General features: G+C 38.0%; 1 protein-coding gene across 1 annotated transcript in view; it reads right to left on the reverse strand.

Annotated features, from left to right (window-relative positions):
• The window catches only part of vret (vreteno), a 392,221-nt gene that overhangs the window by 292,188 nt on the left and 74,973 nt on the right, over nucleotides 1–25,060 (reverse strand). Inside the window, exon 4 of the mRNA XM_068225072.1 lies at nucleotides 24,198–24,316. Coding sequence (XP_068081173.1) covers nucleotides 24,198–24,316 — 119 coding nt within the window. The remainder of the gene's footprint in view (nucleotides 1–24,197; nucleotides 24,317–25,060) is intronic.

The following is a 25,060-nucleotide window of genomic DNA, read 5'->3' on the forward strand; positions in this document are numbered from 1 at the left end:
GCGGTTTTAACATCTTAACACAATACCGTGAAATTCCTAGTCTTACATTAGGACCAAAACTGTAACAGGCAATCCCAAAACCTCCCATGGCTTTATGTATGTAAGGTGCAACACCTGCTCTGGTCTCAATAACGTATTCGTATACGATAATATTAAAATACTAAATTTGTGTTACTTAACCCTCGGGACGTCGCGCGAGGCAGTGTAATGTCGGTTATTGCGTGCGGTGGAAAAGACCGCGCAAGAATTCCATATCGTTTTAGTATTTGAATTTGCTATTTATTTTTGTTTTGTTGCTATATTTTTGTTTACTCTCTATTTTCAATATTAAAAAAATAAAATATTTTTTATTTACATATAAATTGTAATAATACAATAACTAACGTTAAGTCCTACTTAACATACATCAAAAACAGTGAATTGGGAAGAATATAGATTTACAGAATTCACAAAAAGTAAATTGGTAAAAGAAGTGTAGTGCAATGTACGAGTAATTTACAACTATAAGTATATGTACAAAACAAAGTTACAGCCATATAAATAAGGTATACAGTCCAGTGGTAAGAGCAAGGCTACAACAGATAGAAGGGTACCAGCAATTAGAGGTTTACCGTTCACTAAAGACAATTTGTCATTCTTCATTATATGCGTGAGCCGACAGTGTCCGTAAATAATAAAACGATCATCTTCATTTTCTTCATCTTCACCTGCTGTCCCCATACTGCAGGCTAGACAGGTGAAGACAGTCTGCTCCTGGCATATGCACAGACAGCTGGTAGCACACGAAGTCTTCGTCTTTCTGTTTCCTTTTCCACACCATCAATCAATATGTTTATTCTATCAACATCTTCGGAATCTATTTTCACTCACAACCAACTAAACAGTCAAACATTCGCAGTTGAGTGTCCAGGGTTAGAACCAAATTCAACAAACGGCAGTAGTCACCTGCGGTCGAAAGCACCGCACACTCACATAAACATCCACAGCGACAACAGAAGAGCAATTAGGGAGCGCTACCTGGCTATAAACGCTAGAGAAAGGTTGCGGGGTAGATATGGTGGAGGGAGAAATCTGTCCTGTAACAATCGTAGACAGAGTAACAAAAGAACAATGTGTGCGGTCGAAAAGGCCGCGGCGCGACGTACCGAGGGTTAAGAAAGACCAGTTTAGATTCCAGCCTGAAAGCTCAGTGACTATACAATGCCCTGAGGGAAGTGCCGAAAACCTGTTCAGCAATACACTCGGGGGGGGGAGTAAACATCTAACCCTGGACATAATGTGGTCGCTTTGCAAGTACGAACATTTGACGAAACTCGTTCTGTCTTCAAGTAGAGCTGTCAAAATGCGCTCTGTCTCCTTCCAATTGTTGTGGACACTCTCTGCTTCATGATTTCGATTCTGTAAACAATACCACTCGAATGCGATGCTAAGATGGTTCCATATGCAAGTTCACCGCCGATCGCTTTTCCACTTCCTCAAATTACCGCAATAACTGGACGTTAACACCAAGATACGTAAGTATGCCGTAGCCGTCCTTTCGTGAGATACAGTTTCTTGAAAAACTTGTGACCGAGGATTTTGCATTAATGGGACTGAAATTTCTGAACGGTTGACACGGGAAATCGTTTCTTCGAGGAACGGATAATGCAGGATTTTTACAACGTGATTTAATTAGGATGCTCGCAGGACCACATAATTTGAACTGATAATACGGGAAAACGTAGTTTCCGGGAACGTATCATCGAGGTTCTACTGTAACTTACAAGTTCTCCTTTTCAATTATTTCAGTAACGTTGCCAGAAAATACCAACACGGTACACACAAGTTTTAGTAAGGCTTCCGAAGCCTTGCAAGCAGGAGTACACTAGTGTCAGAAAGTGCAACAAACTGCAACAAAATGAGTCAGTGAGAATCTAATTCACAAGGAAAATGTCAATATTTGTTCTTGTAAATGGTAAACATGAAAATATATACGCTCTTTTTTTTCATAACATGCAACCAGCTGCCTCTTGCCAGGGGCCACATACTTGTGGTCTGCTGTAATACATAATCAAATATTCCAGTAAAGGAAAATTTACGAGTAGGTACACCACTGCGGCACTCCCTTGTACATTACTTCAAATGGGCCTATCCATGTGCTGGAGGCATGCATGTTTTTTGTTTTGTGTTTATTAGGTACTCTCGCAGGAGTATTCATTGCTCTTGAATCCTTTGTGTGTGCGTGTGAGAGAGAGAGAGGGGGGATATATGTTTTATTTTGTTTTTTCGCATAATGTTAGGAAGATTTTGTTTCTTAATACAGTAATGCTGCACCTTAAATGTGTATCAAATCCAATTTAGTTGTTTAATTTTTTAATTAATACATATACTGGTATTAAATTCTTTGCCTAATGGTTGTACCTACCGATCATCCTCCTTTCCCCTTATCGAGTTCCTGCTGGGTCGGGGCATTTATGGCACTTCACCATCTCACCTTCCACCATTCCTCTCCTATCATTTGGTCCTAGTACAGGTTTTTACTACTTGCACTCCTTTTTATTGAATCGATCCGCCTTGTTCTAGGTCTTCTTCTTACCCTCTTTCCCTCAAACTTCATCTCCATCTTGTTTTGATATTTTTTACTCCTCCAGCCTCTTTACATGTCCAAATCATGTTAGTTTACTCCTATCAATTCTCTTATTTATGTTTTGCATTCCAACTCCATCCTCACATACTCGTTTCTCAATCTTTCTTTCCTATCATACTTGCGTATTCTCCTCCCTACTTGTCATTCTCCAGATCTCAACAACATATATATATATAAAATAAGAGTTTTGTCTATAGATTACTCAGAATTTTAAAAAGTATGGCATTTCTGTATCGGTCGTGTCCATAATAACAAGGAAATGCACTTATTAATTTTCCGTAATTTCTGTCTGTCTGTATGTACACGCATCACGAGAAAACAGCTGAAGAGAATTTTATGAAAATAGGTATGTAGTGTCCGGGAATAAGTCGCTACAATCTAGGCCATAAATAATCTTATTCACCCAGAAAGAAATTGTAGTTTAGGGGAAGGGCTAAACTTAAATTCTCAAATTTTTATGTTGTTAGTGGTCCTATCCTAACGAAAATCGGTATGCAAAGCCGGGAAATAAGTCGCTACAATCTAGGCCATAAATAATTTTATTCACGCTAAGTAGAATGGTAGTTTAGGGGAAAGCCTAAAATTTAATTCTCAAGTATTTGTGTTATTAGTGGTCCTATCGACAAATACTACATTACTTAAGTTGTACAGTATTAAATTTCCGATCATTTATGTCTTATGCATTTTTACCATACCAGCTATGATAAGAGATATTCATAAATTTGGATTTCTGTTGCTAAGTCCATATCAGCGCAAAGTCAAGAGAAAATGGGTAAACAGAGTTTAATAAAAATCCTTATGTGAAGACTGGGAATAAGGAACTACAGTCTATGCTATAAATAATTTCGAAAGACGCCCTAATATCACAGAGTCGAAAGAAAACTCTGGTTCATAAATTTTGTGATACTACAGGTACGTAACAAACCGGTTCATCATAGCATTCGAGCTATTCAATCCCTACCCTGAGGCACTGATTGGAATAAGCAGTGTGTATATTTAACGGAACAAAGGCAGAGGAGTGTTCACGGCTGTCTGCGGCCTGGTCATTCCAGCACTGGAAATTTGGACTGTTAGATCGGCATCGTAGTGCTCTTCATTAAAAGTGAGAAAATGTGCGGTTTTTAATTTGAGCGAGTATTTTATATGATAACATTGCTTATAATCTCTATATTCGTACTGACGTTTTTGTAATGGCCTAAGTTAACTGTAGTTAGGAAAACCACAAAGACAGTCTTTCTGAGTATTGCGTAGCGAAGCACGGGTACATCAGCTAGTAAGTCAATATGTGTGCATAATACATCTTGTACCTCATCTCTTTACACTTCCTTGGCACTTCCTTATTCCAGACAAGGTTCTCTGGTAGAATGCATTGCCCTGTTGCACCTTCTTACTTATCTGTGTGTCCAGTCTCGTATTCTGCATTAATTCAAACCCTAGATATTTGAAACTGTCAATTTCAAGGCTTTGACCACAAATTTTCACAATGCTTTTCCCTAGACATTCTCCTCTTTGTACCACCAGGGTCTTCGCTTTTCTCTGCACTTATATTCATAACAATTTTCTTGTTCAGTGCATCAAGTTGATCATAAACTGCTTTGCTGTTTGTTCCCCAGACCACAATACCATCTGAAAATAGTAATCACTTCACCTCCCTATTCCCATATGGTTCCCTTTTGTCTCTCTTCCAAGTTAGCCCATCCTCATTAGAAACAAGAGGAGACAGCACACTCGCTGTCTTAGTCAAGTTCAATTTTTAAACCATACTGTTTTTCCAAACGGATTCTGTACGCTGACGACACAGTTTACATACACTCGTTGCACAATTTCTACTGTTTGTGTACCCAGTCTCCTTTTGACCATGATTTCTCACACCTTCAGCCTGAGAACAGCAAGATCTATGAATGGCATGACCAGATTCTTTCCGTGTTCCCAATTTTTTTTTTTTTCATTAATTGCATCATTCTGAAGATTGGGTCCACTGTACATCTTCAACTTCTAAAGCCATACTGTTTCTCTTAAACTCTCCTACCTCTGTTCTCATTCTCCTCTTTAATATTATTTCCAGTATTTATGCCACTTCTTAACACTTTCTTGTCCGCCTTCTTCGACGGGCATTATTACTCCCTTACCCCAGTCTTCTGGCACAAGTTTCAGTCTCCCTACACAATTTAACAATCTGTACACCCATTGTACTTCAACAGGACCAACAGCCTTTATCATTTTAACACTTATTTTGTACATTTCTGGTGCCTACCCCATTTTCATTTCACAGACTCCTAATGCCCCCCCTCAAACATGGTTATATCATCTACTGTTTAGTCATCACACCATATTACTAAGGTCTACTATGCACAATTTTTCACATTCCACAGTTTATGAAAATACGCCTTCCATCTTCCCTTTATTTCTCATGGATGTGTTATGAACTTCCCTTTTCATCAGTTTTGTATAATCTCATTCTTTACTATTACTCCCGTATAATTCTACACAGCATTCTTTTACTGCCAGCCCCATCTGTTTCCTTCTTTTGTGTAAATTTGCACCCTATTAATTTTTACAAAATTCTGGTATATAAAAAGTGTGATGAATATGCGGTGAAATACTGTACAATAGTTTCTTAGACATGAACCTCCTCAATGGAATTTAAAGGGACATTTAAACATTTGCTTTTAACCACTACACTACAGTAGAGTAATATGATCATTAATTGTAGAAGGAAAGTATAATTTGTATTTACGAACCACATCTGTATAACAGAGTCAGACAAGAACAGGAACATACAAGGATAAATGTGAGTGTATGCAATACAAATTAAAAAAATGATAAACAAGTGAAACTAAAGAACTATTGAAGACAAACCTTAACTGTATTCACATCAAGTGTCAAAACTCCAAAATGGAGAACCAATTTTCAAAACTCACTGCAATAAATTGAAAACTGTTAAATGAAGTAAAGAGAAGTGCAGTAAAACCTGTCCCCAGCAGAAACCCAAGAGACTGGAATTTTTTTCCACTACATGCAGAATTCTGGTTCATAAAGGCAATTATGTTTTTAAAATCGTAAGTACATACGATACCTCCGTTGGATAATCAGCGGCAAATTTATGATTCTGTGTGGTAGTAACGTAGATACAATAATGACACTAATCACACATTTACATACAGCAGTCCATCAGCACTAACACAAATCTGTTCTTGGTTAGAACTTCCTCACAGCACACAGTACATTCACTTATTAAATACTCATTACTTTTTTCCCTAGAAATAACACCAATACTGTACAGTACTGTCATTTAATTGTTACAGTAATCCAGAATTGTACGCTGGACACAACCATCCCTGGTCACATGGTTCTGAATTAAAATGCAGGCACGGCAAATAAAGTCAAACAATTCCACATTTTCTTCATTGTCTTTGTTCTAGCCATCATCGCCACCAACTTCTGTTTTCACTTCTTGAAGGTAATGTGTGACGAACTCTTTGATGTTTTCTGACACCGCCTATCTCAACGTCTAGATAAATGGTAAAGTAATCTTCTGCACTGACATTAACATAATTGCGCTGTTCAAGAGTTTGTTGTAGGACATCAATATTTTCATTTATTATGGTTCTTTCGCCGGGGTACAAGACAAACTTGGTTTTGGGAAAGCCTCCACATACCATACTCGGTAACACCTCTTTCACTCCTTCTGTGATCCAAATTACAGTACGAGCAGAGTTCAGTGGGAGAGGCCGCAGATACAATGCTTGCAAGCAATAATGCAATTATCAGTTTTCTGCAATTTATATTAAAACAATTAATGACACCCTGGTCCACTGGCTGAGTTACACTAGAAGTATTTGGAGGCAATACTGCGTGCTTAACATTAGAAAGCTATATTGCTGGATGGCATGCAACACTGTTGACTACGCACTCTTTACCCTTAACAACATCCACATCCACTCCATAACTAATATTTGCAAAAGACAATTTAAGAATAGCCAACAGGACCACACGTAATAATGCTTCCATTTAACATGACACTAAATCTGTCCATGAAAACAACAAATACAACCACTGAGGAGTATACCGCATAAAATGCAACGACTGTGAAGCTAGCTACATCGGGCGCACTGGCAGATGTTTTTCCATTCACTACAACGAACATATCAATGCCACTAAATATAATTGCCTTTCATCCATAGGGCAGCATGTCGAGGAACACAAGCATAAGTTCACTAATATCGAGAATGACATGGAAATTTTAAATATGAACCCCACAGGCTCACTGCTCAATATAACGGAAGATTTTTATATCAATATGGACCAATACGCTAATCCCAACCTCAACTTAAATCAAATCACAGATAAAACATACATTCTCTTCAACACAGCCAGTTTCTTTTCTAAAAGACACATATTTAAAAAGAATTAACAGACACAAACTCAAACAACCCAAAAGACACACCCCCACTCCACCCTACACCCTCCAGAGACTGCTTCTACCTACCCACCACCTCTCAATCTGAACACTACGACAGTCACACGACGTACACACAACAGTATGCAGCAACACTCCCAACTACACTTAAGGACATATCCAATCCACACGTAAGTAACACACTCTATAGCACACAAACCATTTAGCAGGCACTCTCTATCAGTTATTCTAATTCCTACTTCCTTTTCCTCTCTCAGATTTTTGAATTTATCCGAGCGTAAATACGAGTATTAAGAGGGGAGCTCTATCAACCTACTTTCTTTAATTTCAATATAATAGCATGATATGCCTCAACAAGGACCCTGAAAACTAACATGTATCAGCAACAACATAGAGTAATGAACATGGTACCTGTTAAACTACACAACCTCAATCTACTGAATGCAATGTTCCCCGTAAAATTGCGACCCACCAATGCACCTTGATTCTATCTATACAACAGTTGGACATAATGCTGGCACACTGCATAGATATTTGAACTGACACCAAAACCTCAGTGACCTTTATTTTCTAAGAACTATACCCTATTTTTAATCTCAGCTATACAATTTTTTGGAATAGGTGGCATTCATGGGATTCCAGCATGCCAAAGCCCATCATTGCACCATATGTACATATCTTGTTTGACATAATGTTGGCAACAGCATAAGACATTTGAATGGGACTCCAACAAGTCAAAACCCTGTAACTGTACCATATGTATATAATTATCTTAACATTAGCATATTATTAGAATAAGGCATTCTTGTTTAATTCTTCTTCTTCTCCTCCTCTCGGTGCCTATCCGTTTCGGATGTTGACGATCATGATGGCTATTTTCGTCGTTTGTGGCAGCGCGGAACAGTTCAACTGATGACATATTGCACCAGCCTCTAAGATTGTCAAGCCAAGATATTCTTCTTCTTCCAGGACCTCTTTTGCTGTTGATTTTACCCTGGAGTATTTTTTGGAGTAGATTGTATCCATCTGTGTTGCGCATTATATGTCCCAGATACTGCAGCTTTCGGCATTTCACTATCTTGATCAACTGAGGTGTTGTGTTCATCCTTCTCATTACTTCCATGTTTGTAATTCTCTGGGTCCAAGATATTCTCAGGATCTGCCTATAAAGCCATGTTTCAAAGGCCACCAGCTTCTTCTCTGTGTTTTTATTTAAGGTCCATGTCTCTACACCATATAAAAGAACAGAAAATACATAACAGTGTAGAAGTCTGATTTTAGTACCTAAAGTTAGATTGTGGCTTTTAAACACATTACTCATTTTCTGGAACACACTTCTTGCTTTTCCAATGCGTACCTTGTCTTCTTGTGAGCAATCCCAGTCTTCATTTATTATGGTTCCAAGGTATCAATATTCTTTTACCCTTTCTATACTCTTTTGATTTATAACCAATTTTATTCCGGAAATATTTTCCTTACTTATAACCATGAGTTTTGTCTTTGCGGTGTTTATCTCAAGCCCTTATTGGCTGCTGACTCCTACAATTCTATCCATTAGTGATTGTAGTGCTTGGATAGTATCAGCAAATACAATTGTTGTTTAATCTCACTCCATTTATCAAAATTCCTTCTTCTATATCTTCCAAGGCTTTTCTATATATGTATTCTGAATAAAAATTAAATAGTATAGGTGACAAGATACATCCCTGCCTCACTCCTCTCAGGATTTTGACTGCTTCGGTGTGTTCTCCTTCAACACGCAACACCGCTGTTTGATTCCAGTACAGAGTCTTGATGATTCGCAGATCTCTTTTCTCCATTCCGATATTTCTCAAAATATCCATCAATTTTTCATGTTTTACACAGTCAAAGGCTTTCTGGTAGTCTATTAAACAAGCAAATACATTTTATTTACATCTCTACATCTCTCAAAGAGGACCTGCACACTGAACAAAGCTTCTCTCGTACCTATTGCTTTAATAAACCCAAATTGATTAGGGGCTATCTGATCTTCACACAGTCTGTATATTCTTCTGTGTATCACTTTCAAGAACACTTTCAAGAGATGACTCATTAAGCTTATTGTGTGGTAATCTACAGTTCAGTTATTATGAGTTTCGACTTGACGTTTGAGCGCTGCCTTTTGGCGGAGGGTAAGTGAATTAATCAACAGCCAATCATAGGCAGCCGATCGCTCCGAAAGAGCGCGTTAAACTCGAGTTCCGGTTAGCAGTGTTGTCGTCCTGTTGTTTACGGTAACCACGTGCTATCAGCTGTGTGTTGTATTGAGCTCAGTTCTTTTCGCGGTCTTTGTGTGTCTTTGTGCTAGGCTGTTGTTCGTTTACAGTATATTTCGTAGTGTAGAGTTTATAAAAGTATTGTTTATTTTTTAATAGTATAGCGCGTTATATTGTAGTGAATAGTGTGTAAAAAGTGATCTAGTTTATATAGTAGCTTAGTTTAATATTTCGTTCGGTAGTTATATTGTAGGTTAATTTTAGGCCCGTGTGTGAATTTGATATTCTGTCATGTCCGTATGGCCGTATAAGTGCGGAGGACTGGAGCAACGTTGTGAGACACACGAAATCAGAGATGATTAAAGCTTGGGAGAAAGAAAGTCTTACAGACGATTATGTTGAAGAGTTTATTATCTCTTTAGGGTCAGGCGAGAGTGACACCTCAACAGACGATGACAATGCCGATAGTGACTCAGAAATGAGTGGTGTGTTCCCTTTGTAGGATTATTTCCTTCATTAGGGGAAATTGAATCTAACAGCAACGCGAGCTCTTCTACATGGTGAGTCGAAATTTAATTTAATTTACTCACGTTTTATCTTTATCTTTTCGAGCATTGATATATGTTTGTCTTGTAGTCTTATCCTAAATGTGTTGTGTATTGTTGTTCATCTTATGTGAATTATGTATGTTGCTACAAAGAATAATTGATTATAGACATATTCCAGTATATATATTTCCGTTCGTGTTGTGTCGTAAATCAGCTGTTTGAATTCGTAGCAGTTTGGCACCACAGTCTGACTTCCGGTTAACTGTCAAGTCGAAACTCATAAAAACGGAACTATAAACATTGGTTTGCGTTTTGCTTTTTTGGCAAGGCGATGAATTCCGATTTGAGTCATACCAATGGAATATTCCCGGATACATAAATTTGGTTGAAAATTTTGGTCAACCATTTTACATGATGTTCATCCATCAGTTTTAAGAACTCTGCTTCTACTTTATCTGGTCCCACTGCCTTTCCGTCCTTCATCTGATTGATGGTTGTTTGAACTACTTTTTCTTCTAATATATCTGTGCCGCTTATTTCATTTGTATTTTGTGTAAAAGCACATCTAGTGTCACGAAATAAATCTTCTATATACTTTTCCAGATCTTTTTCTTGTCTTCTAAATCCACCATCAAGTTCCTGGCTTAATCTATTAACTTTTCACCAGTGCCATTCCTGTATTTCCCTGTTACTTCTCTTACTTTCCTGTGTACATTGAAGCTGTCATACCTACTTTGATATAACTCAATCTCAACATTTATTTAGATTTTCTAGAGGACACACAAATAATTAATAATGAAAAATTCAAGAATGTTATATTTTGGTCTAGGTATGTAGACGATGCGTTTGTTATCTTGGATGAACGCATAACGAACGCCTCTACGACTCTTAATAATCTTAACACAATAGATACGGATATAAAATTTACTTTAGAATCCGAAATAGAAAAATCCATTAATTATCTAGACCTAAATATTAATAGACACGCTTCTTCATTTTCTTTTAGTATTTACAGAAAACCCACACAAACTGCAGTTACAATACATAATGATTCGATACACCCCTTAGCTCAAATGCGCGACCTATAACAGCTTGGTGAATCGCGCTTTTAGTATACCAATGTCCAAACAAAACCTGGACAAGGAACTGAACATCATTCGAGCTATGGCTAAAGTTAATGGTTTTAAAGAGAATTTTATAGAACGAATAATAAGCAAATTCAAATATCGCCCTCACACGAGTCTGATGAAAAATAAAATAGAAGCTAAGGAAATTGCAACCTTCACGTTTAATAAAGATGTATACAGAATTACGAATATTTTCAGGAAACGTAACATTAGGATCGCATTCAAGACAGATAATAGAAGTACAACAGTTTTACATAATGTTTCGGTTGTCAACAAAGTCAATCCATATTCTAAATCGGGTATATAGGTTCGAATGTAGGGACTGTGGAAGCGGATACGTAGGGCAAACTGGGCGTAGCTTTAATGTCAGGTATCAGGAACGCCTTAAAGCTGTAAAATATCACAGATTCTCAGCGGTAGGCCAGCATATCCATGAGTACAAACATAAATTCACAGACATAGATAAAGACCTCGAGATCATGGAAACACTGTCTAAAGGGCCCCATACACGCGCAGACTTCTGGAATACTTACCTGCACAGACTTGCCTCCGGGAGGTAAGTCGGAAATATGCAGTTGCCCACACACGCTCAGACTAAATGATTATTTACCGAGGAATTTGAATATGTCGCGCTCAGCTGTTTTTCAGTTTAAGATTATGCGCTTCGGATGGTTGAAAAATGTATGCGGATTGAAATTAATTAGAAAGTCGGTATAGAAGGTAAGTCGTTATTTGGACACAATGTAGCGCTCTGCACGAAGAAGACGCGCAAAAAAAGAATTTCAGTTTTCACATTTGTAGGTTATCACATTTACATTTCCTGCCGCAACTCTGAGATAGCGCTTTCGTCGCAAAGTCTCCGGCTGAATTCAAGCAGCGGCAGAATGTCAGAGACTTGCCTGCAGACTTTTTGTCGGCAGACTTATCCGCCATACACACAGAGACATGCCTGAAGAGACTGGTTTGCGCAGACTTACCTCCGACTAAGTCTGCGCGTGTATGGGGCCCTTAAGGGACAGAAGCTTGACATTACGGAGGCATGTCTAATACATCTAGACCAATACTATAACGCTAACCTGAATTTGAATGAAATCTCGGAAAAACCCAAGATTTTATTTGATTGTTTGATTCTATTACTTAACAAGTTAAAAATTCCAGAAAATCTGAGCGTATTCGGAACTCTACATAACAACTTTGCTTACTACTGTCTTCGTCCACAACGCCCCCCGGACTCTCTCCCAAAAAGTTCGACGTTCTAGAAACTTCCCCTTTGCCGCCCCTACTTCTCCTTCCCTGCGCTTCATCACAGAGCACAAGATACTAGCAGACACACTCATCGCGCCGCAGCCGTCACGCGAATTACACAGCTTTGGAGGTGAGTCAGACGTATCAACAGTTAGATTCAATTAGTTTTCTTTATCAATATTCCCGCTTTTCTCTTAACATTGGGTTTCATTATTGCAGGGTTCTATTGAACTGAGAAGAAATGTCTGCCTAACAACTGTAGGACAAATGAAATTACAGTTCCAACCACGCATACAGCATTAAAAATACGAAGCTTTTGTACTTAATAAATTTAAGAAGACGGCCCAGTTTTAACAATCATATTGTATATAACGAGCTTTTAATCCATCTAAGTGGTTATTATATACATGAAATGAACATTTTAACATCAAATGGACTGCATACAATTTTAAATCCTCAAGCTTAAGTTCGCATTTGAATTCGATAGTATGATAGTACAAAATCACAAACATTAAGGAACGTGAAGACAATTCATCAAACAGACGAATAAATTTTATATTTATGAGTTACAAGAATTCTCTTGTTACATATTAGAGTTTTAATATAGCATAATTTACTGTAGATGTTTTAGGATTTAACTAGTGCAATATTCTATTGTTTGTATATATGTATATTAAGGAGTTACGTATGACAATATGTTGTTTAAAGTTTAGATTGCCAAGTTTTTTCGCACTTTCTGAGCAGCTGATGATCGTGTCAAAAATTGAACACCGAAACATGTTCTGTAATAAATAATGTTGTAAATACCATCCAACAACATTGTATTTTGTATTGAAAAGGTGGAACCCGCTAGATTCTAATTTAATTGTGATCTCAGTTCAATACGGACCAAAAGATGAAGTTCCTTACGTTTAATAACTCAATCTCCTCACATTGCTCCACTTTTTCTTTTTCTTTTGCCTCCCTGATCTTTCTTCTGTCTGCATTTATCTTTCTGTATTCTGCAGGTTTTCCTTTATTGACTCTTCTTTTCTCCATTAGGTTCAGTATCTTGCTACTTCCGCTGAAAGTATTACACCGACTCCATGTTCATGCGTTCCACCAGCTCTATTATTTATTATCTATGGAAACATCTCCTGTATTTGGCCATCGCATCTCACTAACACCAAGTATATCTAACTCCATCCTATCCATTTCTTTAGTCGTATTATGTATTTTTCCTCCTTGCCTCATTGTTCTCACGTTCCAGGTTGCCACTTTAATTTTTTCTTGCCACTTGATTTTCTTCATGCCTGTACTCACTACTGTTCCTCCCGGAGATCCGACTGAGGAACTTACTCCGGATGATGATAATTTCGTCATGAGCATAGCCATAATGATTACTAGGACTTGCCATCAGGCCTTTAATGTAGTCGTTGTCCAGTGTGTTCTACATCCTTATACCGTTGACCACCTTTGTGGTTCCTCCACCTTTAAAGCCAGTTTCCCAACTCAAGGACAAAGGAGTGCCCTTTAAGAGCCAATTAAGGCGAGAGAGAATATTTCTGTCGGGGTTTTCTCCCTTAGCCTTTGACAGTCCCCTATCAACCTGCAAGGCAGCAGGTTGTACTCGTATTAATCCCCAAGTACAGGGCTGCTTCTTCCGCCATCACCACCGTTCCGAACTCCATCTTCTCTGTTAAAGATTCTGTTGAGGTCTTCACTCGTAACCCTGAGCTGGGACCCTTACCAGATGTTACACACCAGACCAGTGTGCTCTGGGACTCACATAGGCAGGGGCGCCACTCCCTGGGTAGGGCTACCTCTGAAGAGGGTCCCTACCTGCTACCTAGCTTGTTTAATTAGTTTTTAGTAATTTTTTATTACGTGCAATCGCTATTAAGCAGGTTCACCAACAGCTGATGATGACCTATTTACAGGTCGAAACCGGTACTATTCAAATGTAAATACTAAACATTTTGTAAATTGAAGTACTGATTAGGTGAAAAACTCACTTTTCATACTTGTGTGCTTCAATTATCAATACGGACAATGAAGCTGATATATTATAGTTCCGCTATATACGATCAATGCAGGAAAATTCTGCCCGAGGACAAATACTTTTTTCATTGATAGATTCGATAAAATTATAGTTTGAGGAATGACAGATGTGGGGAAATTTAACACTGGTCTATATGGAACATTTTTGGAACCGTATAAACTGAATGATTAATACGGGAAAACTACAGTTCCAGGAACGATGCATTGAGGTTCTACTGAATTGAATAGGGTTAGGAAGGAAATGTACACATTTTTTGTTACACAGTTGTCACATCATTTCCTTCCTCCTCTGCAACACAGGTTCAGCAAAATACAGGTAAATTTACATGAATATTAAACCATAATTCATGGGACCGGTAATATTATCCAATATGAACAGTTTTCCAGATCATAAAGGTTCTGCAAAGGGCAGGCTTTACTCTACAATGTTAGGTATCGCCGAGCTATATTAATGTAGATTTGGTCCCTCTCTTAGGGAGTCCCTCAACATTATGGGAGGGTATTACCAGTAAAAAATTCTACTTTTACAATACTCACAAAGTTTAATCTTAAAACAAAGTTACAGGTACAGGTTTCAGCCCTCTTGGGGACTTCTTCAGCCTTGCAAGGAACAAACGTTAAATAGTAAAAATAAAAGCATATTTAAATTGTTATAATACATATTATCAATAACTCAAATCTATAGGCCTGTGTCCCATTTAACAAGGAAATTGCAACATTCGATTAAAATTTGCTTAAAAAGGCTGTCATTAATCACAGCGACATGTAGGTGACTTTGTGCAGGTTTAGTCAATGCTGCTGCTTCCAGTCTGTATGTTAAAATCGGTACAAGATATGTTTTGTAGAGCGTGAACTTGCAAGCTTGGGGAAATGAGTCATCCCAAAGTAATTGACAGACCGAGTGGTAGAATGTTGATACAATTTGTATTCTATTGAATATCTCTTGGTTTATAGTATTGTCAGAAGAAACGAAGCTCCCTAAGTATTTGAAGCTATTGAAAATGTCTACTTCATTTTGCACTTGCAGGTGGACTGCTTCAGGTCATCACTGCTCATCACTAAACAGACCGTTTTTGATCGGCCAATGATCACTCCCATTCTTTCAAATTCTTCTTGCCAAAGAACTAGTTCAGCTTTAACTTCTGCTTCTGTCTCACCTCATAGCATAACATCAGCAAATACAAGTTCATTTGTTGTCTGATCATTTTCACTGCTTTTATAAACTCATCCATTACAGTAATGAAGAGAAGTGGTGAGAGACAACTTACTTGATGCACTCCACTCTTGGTTTCAAAACAGTTTGACCTGCCTCCTTGAATTTACACACAGCTCTTTGTCTCTCGATATAGTTGTTTTACTCGAGTTATCTCATCTGGCACGTCTTTACGTATGAGACATTCCCATATGTGTTTATGTGGTACATGACCATATACCTTCTCAATATCAAAGAATACAACCATGACAGTTCTATTCTTATCCAGTATTTTTCAAAGACCATTCTTGTCGAAAAAATGAGGTCCAGCGTTGATCTGTTCTTTTTAAATCCATTTTGTTCTTCCTCATAATGCCAAAAGTTTGACAGAATAAAAATAAATAACAGGAAAATATACCGCATTTATGGATACCTACAGGTACGGCGGTAATGCATTTTATTATCATACTGTTTAATTTCGTACATACGTTTTTTTTAAATTAACGCATACCCTAGTATGTTTTGTTTGGTGTCTCCGAAAAGTGTTTAAAGTACGTGGGGACATAAAATTATTATTATTATTATTATTACTACGTAGTTTGGCGAGTAAAACAACTGTGTTAATTGGATAGCTTTTATCACGTTTTAAACTTACTTCTCTCCAAATATATACCTATATTGGCCCGAGTTACGAGATATTAAACGATCACTTTGTTAATGATCTCTCCTGCTGTATTAATAGCAACAACTAAAGTAAATTTGTTTCGTCATCCTGAGGTGGTACAGCTCTATTTAGACACACCCCTAGTGGAGGAAAGTTACATGTACCGCTTTTACAGCATATCAACCTTCCTGCCATTCGAAAATATCTGGCAGTACAGTACCGGGAATCGACGTTAGACACCCGAGAACAGCAACTAACTTGCTAACCATTATGCTGGCAGACATTATTAAGTATGAAACACAGACATACAGCACATTGATATTCAATGCGCGGGTCGGACACGAAGATAGGCCTATTCACCCATTTGTGCGACGTCAGAGATGCAGTAGACCTACGCTACAGAGACGGATATTTATTGACTACGAAACACAGATGTACCGCATAGATTCCACGCGTTTTCATTGCGTAGGTCATACGGACGAAACTATTCAAAAATTTGTGCGATGTCATCAAAGCTGCAATAAGACTTGTACCCGCTTCAAAGCGGAATCATCGTTCTTCTCCGACGAATTACATTGCGAGGTCTTATATGCGAGACCTTTTTCATTTTCTTCGTTTCGAAAAGCCGGGGGGGGGGGGGGGGTCTAATAAACGAGTAAATGCGGTACATTTAATGACATTCACGTATTTTTCTGCCAGTTACAGATCGTGCGCAAGCTACCCATACAGACAAACTTGAACACATTGAAACTCCCAACATCGTCCGAAGGCAAATAAGTAATAGCAAAATAAACAACCTAGTTTACCAACCTTTAGAACAAGTACTAAAGGTACTTCAAAAGAAGTTTTTTACCTGGTGATAAGAAGCTGGACACTCAGAGGAATACAATGTCCAACACACTCCAACTACACTCAGTAAAAAGTGGGGCAATATTTTTAAGCATATTCACATACTCTATAAGGCATTTTAACTGCCAATAAGTAAATTTAATATGTTAGACAACACGTATCATTAAGCAACAACATTCACCTCCGCACAATCCACACAAAACCCCCTCCCGTCAACACTACCTTCCTTCCCCAATTAGTCTATAAGTTTTTTTGTTTCCCATAGGATACTGTTTAAGACTAGCTTTTGTTTGTAGAGCTGATTATAACTGCAAAGCAATTTAAACATGTACTGTATTTATAGACATGATACTGTAAAGGCTTTTGGGCTTATGCCGTGTCACAAAAAATAAGGTGAAATTCTTTAAGTTTCGTAGAGAACTGTGCTCTGCTTCCTCAGAAGAAATGCCGACTGTCCACAAGAAAGGCTTCTTAAACAATGACTCTTCGAATTTAGACGTTATAATAGAAGTGGAAATGGTACGTTCATTTGCCACCAGATGGCTCCCAGGACGCAGCACAATGCTAGCGTTCGAAGTGGAAGCTGACCCAACCAACAGAATCAGTCTAAGAGGTTCACATAATGTGTGTACGTAACAAATGACATTGACAGGTGTATGACAGACACAAGCCTGGAATGAAACATCTGGCAACGAAGAACGTACAAAATAACAACAGTGAAGGGACAGGGAAGGAAAAAAGGAGAATGAAGGGAAAGGGAACGGAAACTGAAAACAATATTCGTAGAAAAAGGGACGTGGCGTACCCATCGCCCAATGGGAAACCACTGCAGTCAACTACCCGAGTACCGGCGGGAAAACCGAAGCGTGAGGTTTGGAGGAAACGCCAGCCTGAGCTGAACATCAACCTCTTATTTCATCTTCTGGGGCTAACAACCTCAGTCGTATAACTGGACAGTCCCGAGCTGTTCCAACAAACATTCCTTTTAGCTCATGGAATGGATCGCACTGTAGAATTGAGATTACCCCAGGGGGACAATCCCTCGTCACCCAAGGTTGACGCAAGCAGGCTTTCGGATTCTGGGGACCTGCCAGAATGTGCGAATGGGAAGTTGGAGCTCCCAAGAACCTCGAAAAGGATCAAAACGAAAAAGATTTTCAGGATGGGGACCATAAATGTACAGACAATAACAAAGACTGGTAAACTTAAACAGGTAATAGATGAGATGAGAGAAACATTGGGATACTAGCCATGCAAGAAACAAGATATAGTGATGAAGACACAGTGGAGTCAGAAGGCTTCATAGTGCTGAAAGGAAAACCAGGAATCAGAGTGGGAAAAGGAAGACACAAACCTACATGCTTTGGAACAGGATTCATAATAGACAAGAGGTATGAGGATAGCATAATTGAAATGAAGAGTAGGTCTGAAAGGCTATCCACGTTATCAATTCGAGCAGGGAACAAAAAATATACCATAGTAAATGGACATGCGCCTACCAATGACAAGAACAGAAAAGACAAGAAAGCTGTAGACAGTTTCTGGGAAGAACTGAATGATACACTGAAAAGCATACCACACAGACAAGTAAAGATACTTGTAGGTGATTATAATGCACAGGTAGGGAGGGAGAAGCAACATAAGGGGATAGTAGGCAAGTACCCAGCACACAAGAGGACAAACAAAAACGGAGAAAGGTTAATTGAACTATGTCGAGAACACAGAATGAGACTTATGACAACTCACTTCAGGGCCAAACCAAATAAGAAAAAGACATGGGCAAGCCCATGCACCCACATTGGGGAATTCCAAATTGACCATGTGGCAATCAATTGGACAAACACTAAAGAGATTATGAACACAAAGGTCAGAAAGAACACAAGAATAGAATCAGATCACTATCTTACAGAAATCAAGTGCCTTTGGATTCCGCACAGGAGTAGACTGCCACAGACAAGTAGACCAACTGGAAAAATAAATATAGACAGAGACAAATTACGGCACAATCGATCCAAATACGAGGAAGGAATAGAAACTGGCAATGGATGGGATGACATGAAGCTGAATATGAGGAAACAGGCTGAAATATGGGGAAAGGAAGAAAAGAAAAAGAAGCACTGGTGGTGGAATACGGACTGTGAGGAAGCGGTTGAGAATCGCAGGAAAGCCTGGAGAGACTGGAGCATTAAGAAGAACCTGGAAAAATGGGAAGTTTTCCTACGAGTAAGGAAGGAAACAGCCAGAACCATAAGATGGACCAAAAGACAGGATGAAGCAGGAATTGGATGAAATTGAAAACAACTTCAGGAAAAACAATAGTAAGAGACTTTTTTGGGAAATTCAAAAAGAGCCTGAGTGGATATAAAGGCAGAGAACTCTTTATAAGAGATAAGAATGGGGATCTGGCAGTTAGTGCAAAGGAGAACTGTAAGATACTTGCAGAATACTTTCATGACCTGTTAACCCTTTATAGGTTGCTGGTAAATATATTTACCACTTGGGTTTCCATAGAAACTGTTCAAATGGTAATACCCTAAGTAGCCGTAACTGTCTGCTTTCTAGTCTAGTAACGCTCTCTGATAAGAATATTTACCACCTTTTCCGAAACTCGCGCTTCACGGCTATTTGAATCGTTCCACTTCGGGAAGTGGTACATATGTTTACCAGAGAGCGCCACTTGAACTTCACTCGTGTAAGCATTGTGTTGACCGTAAAATACACCTCATTTTAAGCGAGATACTGGATTTCCATGATTTATATAAGGCAACAATATATATTTTTAAATATTTTTTTTATTATTTTGTGAACATAGATTGCATATTTTGTGGTTAACTTTGAAAGATTTTATCCAAATTGTCATTGGCCTACACATAAAGTACCAAGAAAGGCGAAATAGTGTGCTCGTTTTGAATATTGATAATGTACTCATTTTCAGTGCAAATAGTATTCTAATATAAATATCGGAAACTAAACTTCAGAGCTTCTAGTTACATGTTTTACATTTGCCCTTTCCTATAATATTCTGGCCAACATGTTATATTCACTAATATGAAAACATGCAGCAAGAATGTAATGTAATGGACGTACGTTTTTTCAGTCACAAGATGTATTAGCTTCCCAAATCATGAAAAATGGATGTATATTCAAACAATACTTCAAGTGTATTTCGGAAAAACATATATTTAGTCCATTGGTATAGCATTCAGTTCCTCTGAGTTCAGAAAATAATAATAATAATAATAATAATAATAATAATAATAATAATAATAATAATAATAAACACATTTTCAGGGTAATTACGGATGTAAGAATAGACTGCCTCATGTAGTGGCTGGCATCACGGCTTCCCACAAGGACATATATTGGGGGGGATATATCACAAAATTCCCCTCGCTCCCCTAGGCACTACCCTGCCTGAATGCATATTTACGCTATTTTGTAAGATATTCTTATACGTCCTTAGAAATTAATTTTAGACAATGGCTTGTTTTGAATCGTATAATTTGTAAGAAGAACTATGTGCTTTAGTTCTATATCTGTGATATTGTTCCAGCAATATCTTTTACGAACAAAGGCCTCTCAGAAGAAGCTATCAACAATTTCATCACAGACCCCATGATCCCATGTTTCTAGTGCAGTTTTCAGAGCCAGTGTGGCATTTATAATTATATGTACTACTTGTTCCATGCTTTCCATCTGCATTTTGCACCTATTATTTGCAAAACACAGTGGAAAGTAGTCATATAAGCAAAGTGGGAAAAAATCCTAAATGTTCTCTGGTAAAAATACTTACCACCCCATATCGCATAATCAAACAATGTATTGACTCAGATTTTGGTAAAAACCTAAACAGTAGACCCCAATGACATGGTATTTAATCAAATAAGTCATATATTTTGTTCCCCAGGGTTTTGCCCTATAAAGGGTTAAACTGTGAACCACCCGAAGAAGAGCTGGAGCTGGGGACAAACACAGAAGAGAGTCATGTCCTCCAACTAGAGATGAGGTCGCACAGGCCATAAGTGATCTCAATAATAACAAAGCCACTGGAGAAGATGGAATATCAGCTGAGATGATTAAGTGGGGAGGTGACAAGGCAGTAGACAACATGACCAACATCATCGGCCAGATTTGGAGAACAAAGAAGTTACCAGAAGGATGGAAGAATGCGATCATAATACCAATACATAAGAAGGGAGACAAGAGGGATGCAAACAACTATAGAGGAATTTCACTACTAGAGATTGGCTATAAGGTGTTGTCGAAAGTCCTGCTCAACAGACTGGAAGAACAGTTAGAAAGTACAATTGGAGACTACCAAGCAGGATTTACGAAGGGAAGAGGATGCATAGAACAGATATTTATACTGAAACAACTGATAGAACATAGGGCCTTAAAGAACAAAAAAACGGTGGTAACCTTTGTAGATTTCACTAAGGCAGACTCCATCGACAGACAAACCCTTGGAAGAATCCTGAAGAACAGAGGATTAGATGACACTACACATGAACTCATAATGGAAATTCTATCAGATACAAAGGCAAGGGTGAGATTCAGAGGAGTACTCTCTGAAGAATTTGATATCAACACTGGTGTCAAACAAGGAGATGGATTATCACCAATGTTGTTCAACATAGCTCTGGATGAAGTCATCAGGCAGTGGAGAACAATGAATGAGACAATGGGAATACGAAAGACGCATGTTGGGGACAAAAAGGACAATAGGGCCCAAGTAGATTGTCTAGCCTTTGCGGACGACATAGCTATAGTAAGTGAGACAGAAGAAGATGCAAAGACACAACTCAACAACTTAAGCAATATAGCCAGAAGGGTAGGACTGAGGATCGCCTACAACAAGACAAAGACATTGAATACCACTGAGGACTGGACAACACTGGAAGGCACCGTGCAAAAGGTGGACAAATTCAAGTACCTCGGAGAATTTATAACAGGAAGGAATAGGAGCAATGAGGGAATAACAGAGAGGATAAAGAAGATGCGATCAGCCTTCTGCATGACCAGAGATATATACAATAAAAAGAATATATCTACAGACGCAAAGATTAGACATTACAAGGCAACGGTGAGAAATGCTGTATTATATGCTGCTGAGACAATAGCATTAGGAAGAAATTGTGCGGAACAACTAGAGAAAGAGGAGAGAAAAATATTGAGGAAAATACTACGCCCTAAGAGAGGAGGTGAGAGATGGATGAGGAGACCCAGGGAAGAACTATACTGGAACATGAGGACAATCTCAGAAGAAATCAGACTGAAAAGAGCAAGGTTTGCAGGACATGTAATCAGGATGAATATGGATAGAATGACGAAAAGAGTATGGGAAACAACAGCGAGGACACGAGGAAAGACAGGAACCAAGTGGGTAGTTGAACTCCGGAAAGATTGGTCGGAATTGGGGATCAAGGTGGAAGAAAAGGAAAATTGGAGAAGCAAGTACATACCGACTAATATGCCAGAGATCAATGATAGGGATGGATACAGGAAAAGGATTGAGAGTCACCAGTGGAGCAGACAAGAGAAGAGGATACTGAATATCTCGGAAGAAGAGCGGGAGAGAAGAGAAAGGATGAAGAGGTTCTGGGAAGAGAAGAAGAAAATGCAATCTATGAAGGAGCTGTCCGTGGTCCTACAGAGGCCGTAACGCAAGAAGAAGAAGAAGAAGAAGAAGAAGAAGAAGAAGAAGAAGTTAGTGACTACAACACTAAGAGAAATGCTGGGCGATGAAGGCATCATGTCCCGACGTCAGGTTATTAGAGAACATCACAAGTTGTTATTCTAGTAACTGTACTGTTACTACTATACTACGTAAGTATTACTTTCCAATAAAATCACAAAGTTATAATGCCAAGCTAAACAATTATTATTATGTGGACTTCTAGATTGTTCCAGTATATTTCATAATTTTTGCAGTATATGGTTCAAATTCCAGTATATTTCCAGCATTTCCAGTACCTAAAATAATTCCAGTACTTCCAGTATCAGCAGATACCTTTTACTTATTTACTTTTTTTTGTAGAAATGAATTTTTTATCGTGATAATGTTGCTTTTTCCGCAATAATTTCCCTTTTCACCGTAATCGTGAAGTGAAATCCATAATAGTTGGCACCCTTGCAACAGGCTTCTCCGAAGGCCACACGCCATTGCTGTTGTTATAATAATAATTTATGATATTTTCATGAGGAAAAATGTCCAAATAAATTACCCGTACTTTATTATTTTGCTTTCCCCTCATTTTTTTATGTTACCCGTATTTATAGTTTTACCCGCATCCATCATTTTCCCCCTCCCCCTTGTTAAACAATGCATCAAGGTTTTACTGTATTTGCATAACTTTGTTAAAAATTTAGATTGATAACTGTAAATGCATAAATTATGAAACAACTCTACAAGCCGCAATCTTAAAATTAGACTGACATCTGGTCTGCATTATCTATTTGCAAGATTACTTGTATGTATTACACTGGTGCAAACAGACAGCAAATTGTGAAAATTCACAATATTTTATTGGCTGGTAGACTATGTGCAACGCTACTTTTCCTGCAAGAAATTACATTATTTCTTTGAAAAACGTGTGTGAGCCATCCACGGCTAGTTATAAAACTAGTTTATTTTTTATTCTGTCACAATAACTTTGAATGGGAAAAGTTCCACTCATGACTACATAGCAAAATTGTCTCTTATCAGTCAAGAATAAACAAACGGGTGGATCACTCTCAAACCTAATCTCATTAAATTATAGCCATATTTTTTCTTCCGTTAAGGGCAGAATACATTATTATTTGACATGTTCCTCACTATATATTTTAAAAAAAAAGCATTCTACATGACCCAGTTCATCACTTGCTATGGCTGTCATCTACAATCCTTCAAGAGATGAAATTCAGAGCCAGAGAGTGACAGTAAGAATGCACGCCCTTGTTGGCAAATGCGAACAGTGCGATACTCTACACAAATCCCAGAAATGCTCATTTTCCTGCCTTAATATTGAAAACATACCCCCACCCTAACTTAATTTGAACTCTAGTGCAGATATTTTCATTATAAGCTTGGAATATTGCATTCATGCATTTCAAATCACTTGGATAATCACATCAGACCTACCTTACCTAATGAAAAGCCTAGATGTTGTCCTACATGAACAAACATCAATGCAAACCAGAGAAAATATTTCTTTATATTATTTATTATGAAGCATTTTAAATTACGTATTAACAAAATTATGTTTACCTCTGTCTCTCGTAATAAGCAAAACCCCAAGTTAAAGCTGATCCAGGAGCAGGCGGGTTCACATATGCATCAACAGGAGTAGCTGCATGGCGATTAGCAAAATAATGACAGAGACCACACTGCAAAGATACAGAACTACATTATAGCTTGAAATGCATGCCAGGGCTCAGCACATGATATAGAATAGGATGTCTTAATTGATACGGATGAAACGGGAATGCTAAGAAAATGAAAGTTATAATTATTTTGACATGTAACAAAAGGTGGTAGGACAAAATGGAGAATAGACTTGTGAGAGAATTAAGAATGCATCAGCACGTCCAATATAAAAATGAAGAAGAAAAATGTAAACTACACATGCTTCACTAGATAGACATAGAAAAAGCTGCGACGTATCAGCAAATAATTAATACCAGTGTATGGATACACGTGAAACACAGTAAATTCTTAAACTCCATTTCTGTATCTGAACAAATTGACAAATTATTTCCAATAAACAGTCCATCAAAAAAAGTCCCTACAAAAGGATTACCACAGTTCCATTTTGAAGGGGCTCAAGAAAAACAAGCAAGCTCAAATTTTATTTAAATCCAACAGATTACTGGCACTCATCATTTTTGTATAATGCCAAGAATCTTATAATTGCCAAGATCATCCAAGTCTGTTGAAGTTCTCTGTCTCAGTCTTCTCTTATTGGGAATACTAAACGACTTCACATGTTGGAAATACTTGTCTCTTAAAATTCTCTTAACGCTACTCACTGAAATACCCACAGCCTTGGATACACATGGTTGAATTAAATATGCAGGTTCTTCACCTATTTTAAAATGTGTACTTATTACACATTTTCCCCCCCAACTCTG

The sequence above is a fragment of the Anabrus simplex genome, chromosome 1 (genome assembly GCF_040414725.1).
Source record: "Anabrus simplex isolate iqAnaSimp1 chromosome 1, ASM4041472v1, whole genome shotgun sequence".
Lineage (NCBI taxonomy): Eukaryota > Metazoa > Arthropoda > Insecta > Orthoptera > Tettigoniidae > Anabrus > Anabrus simplex.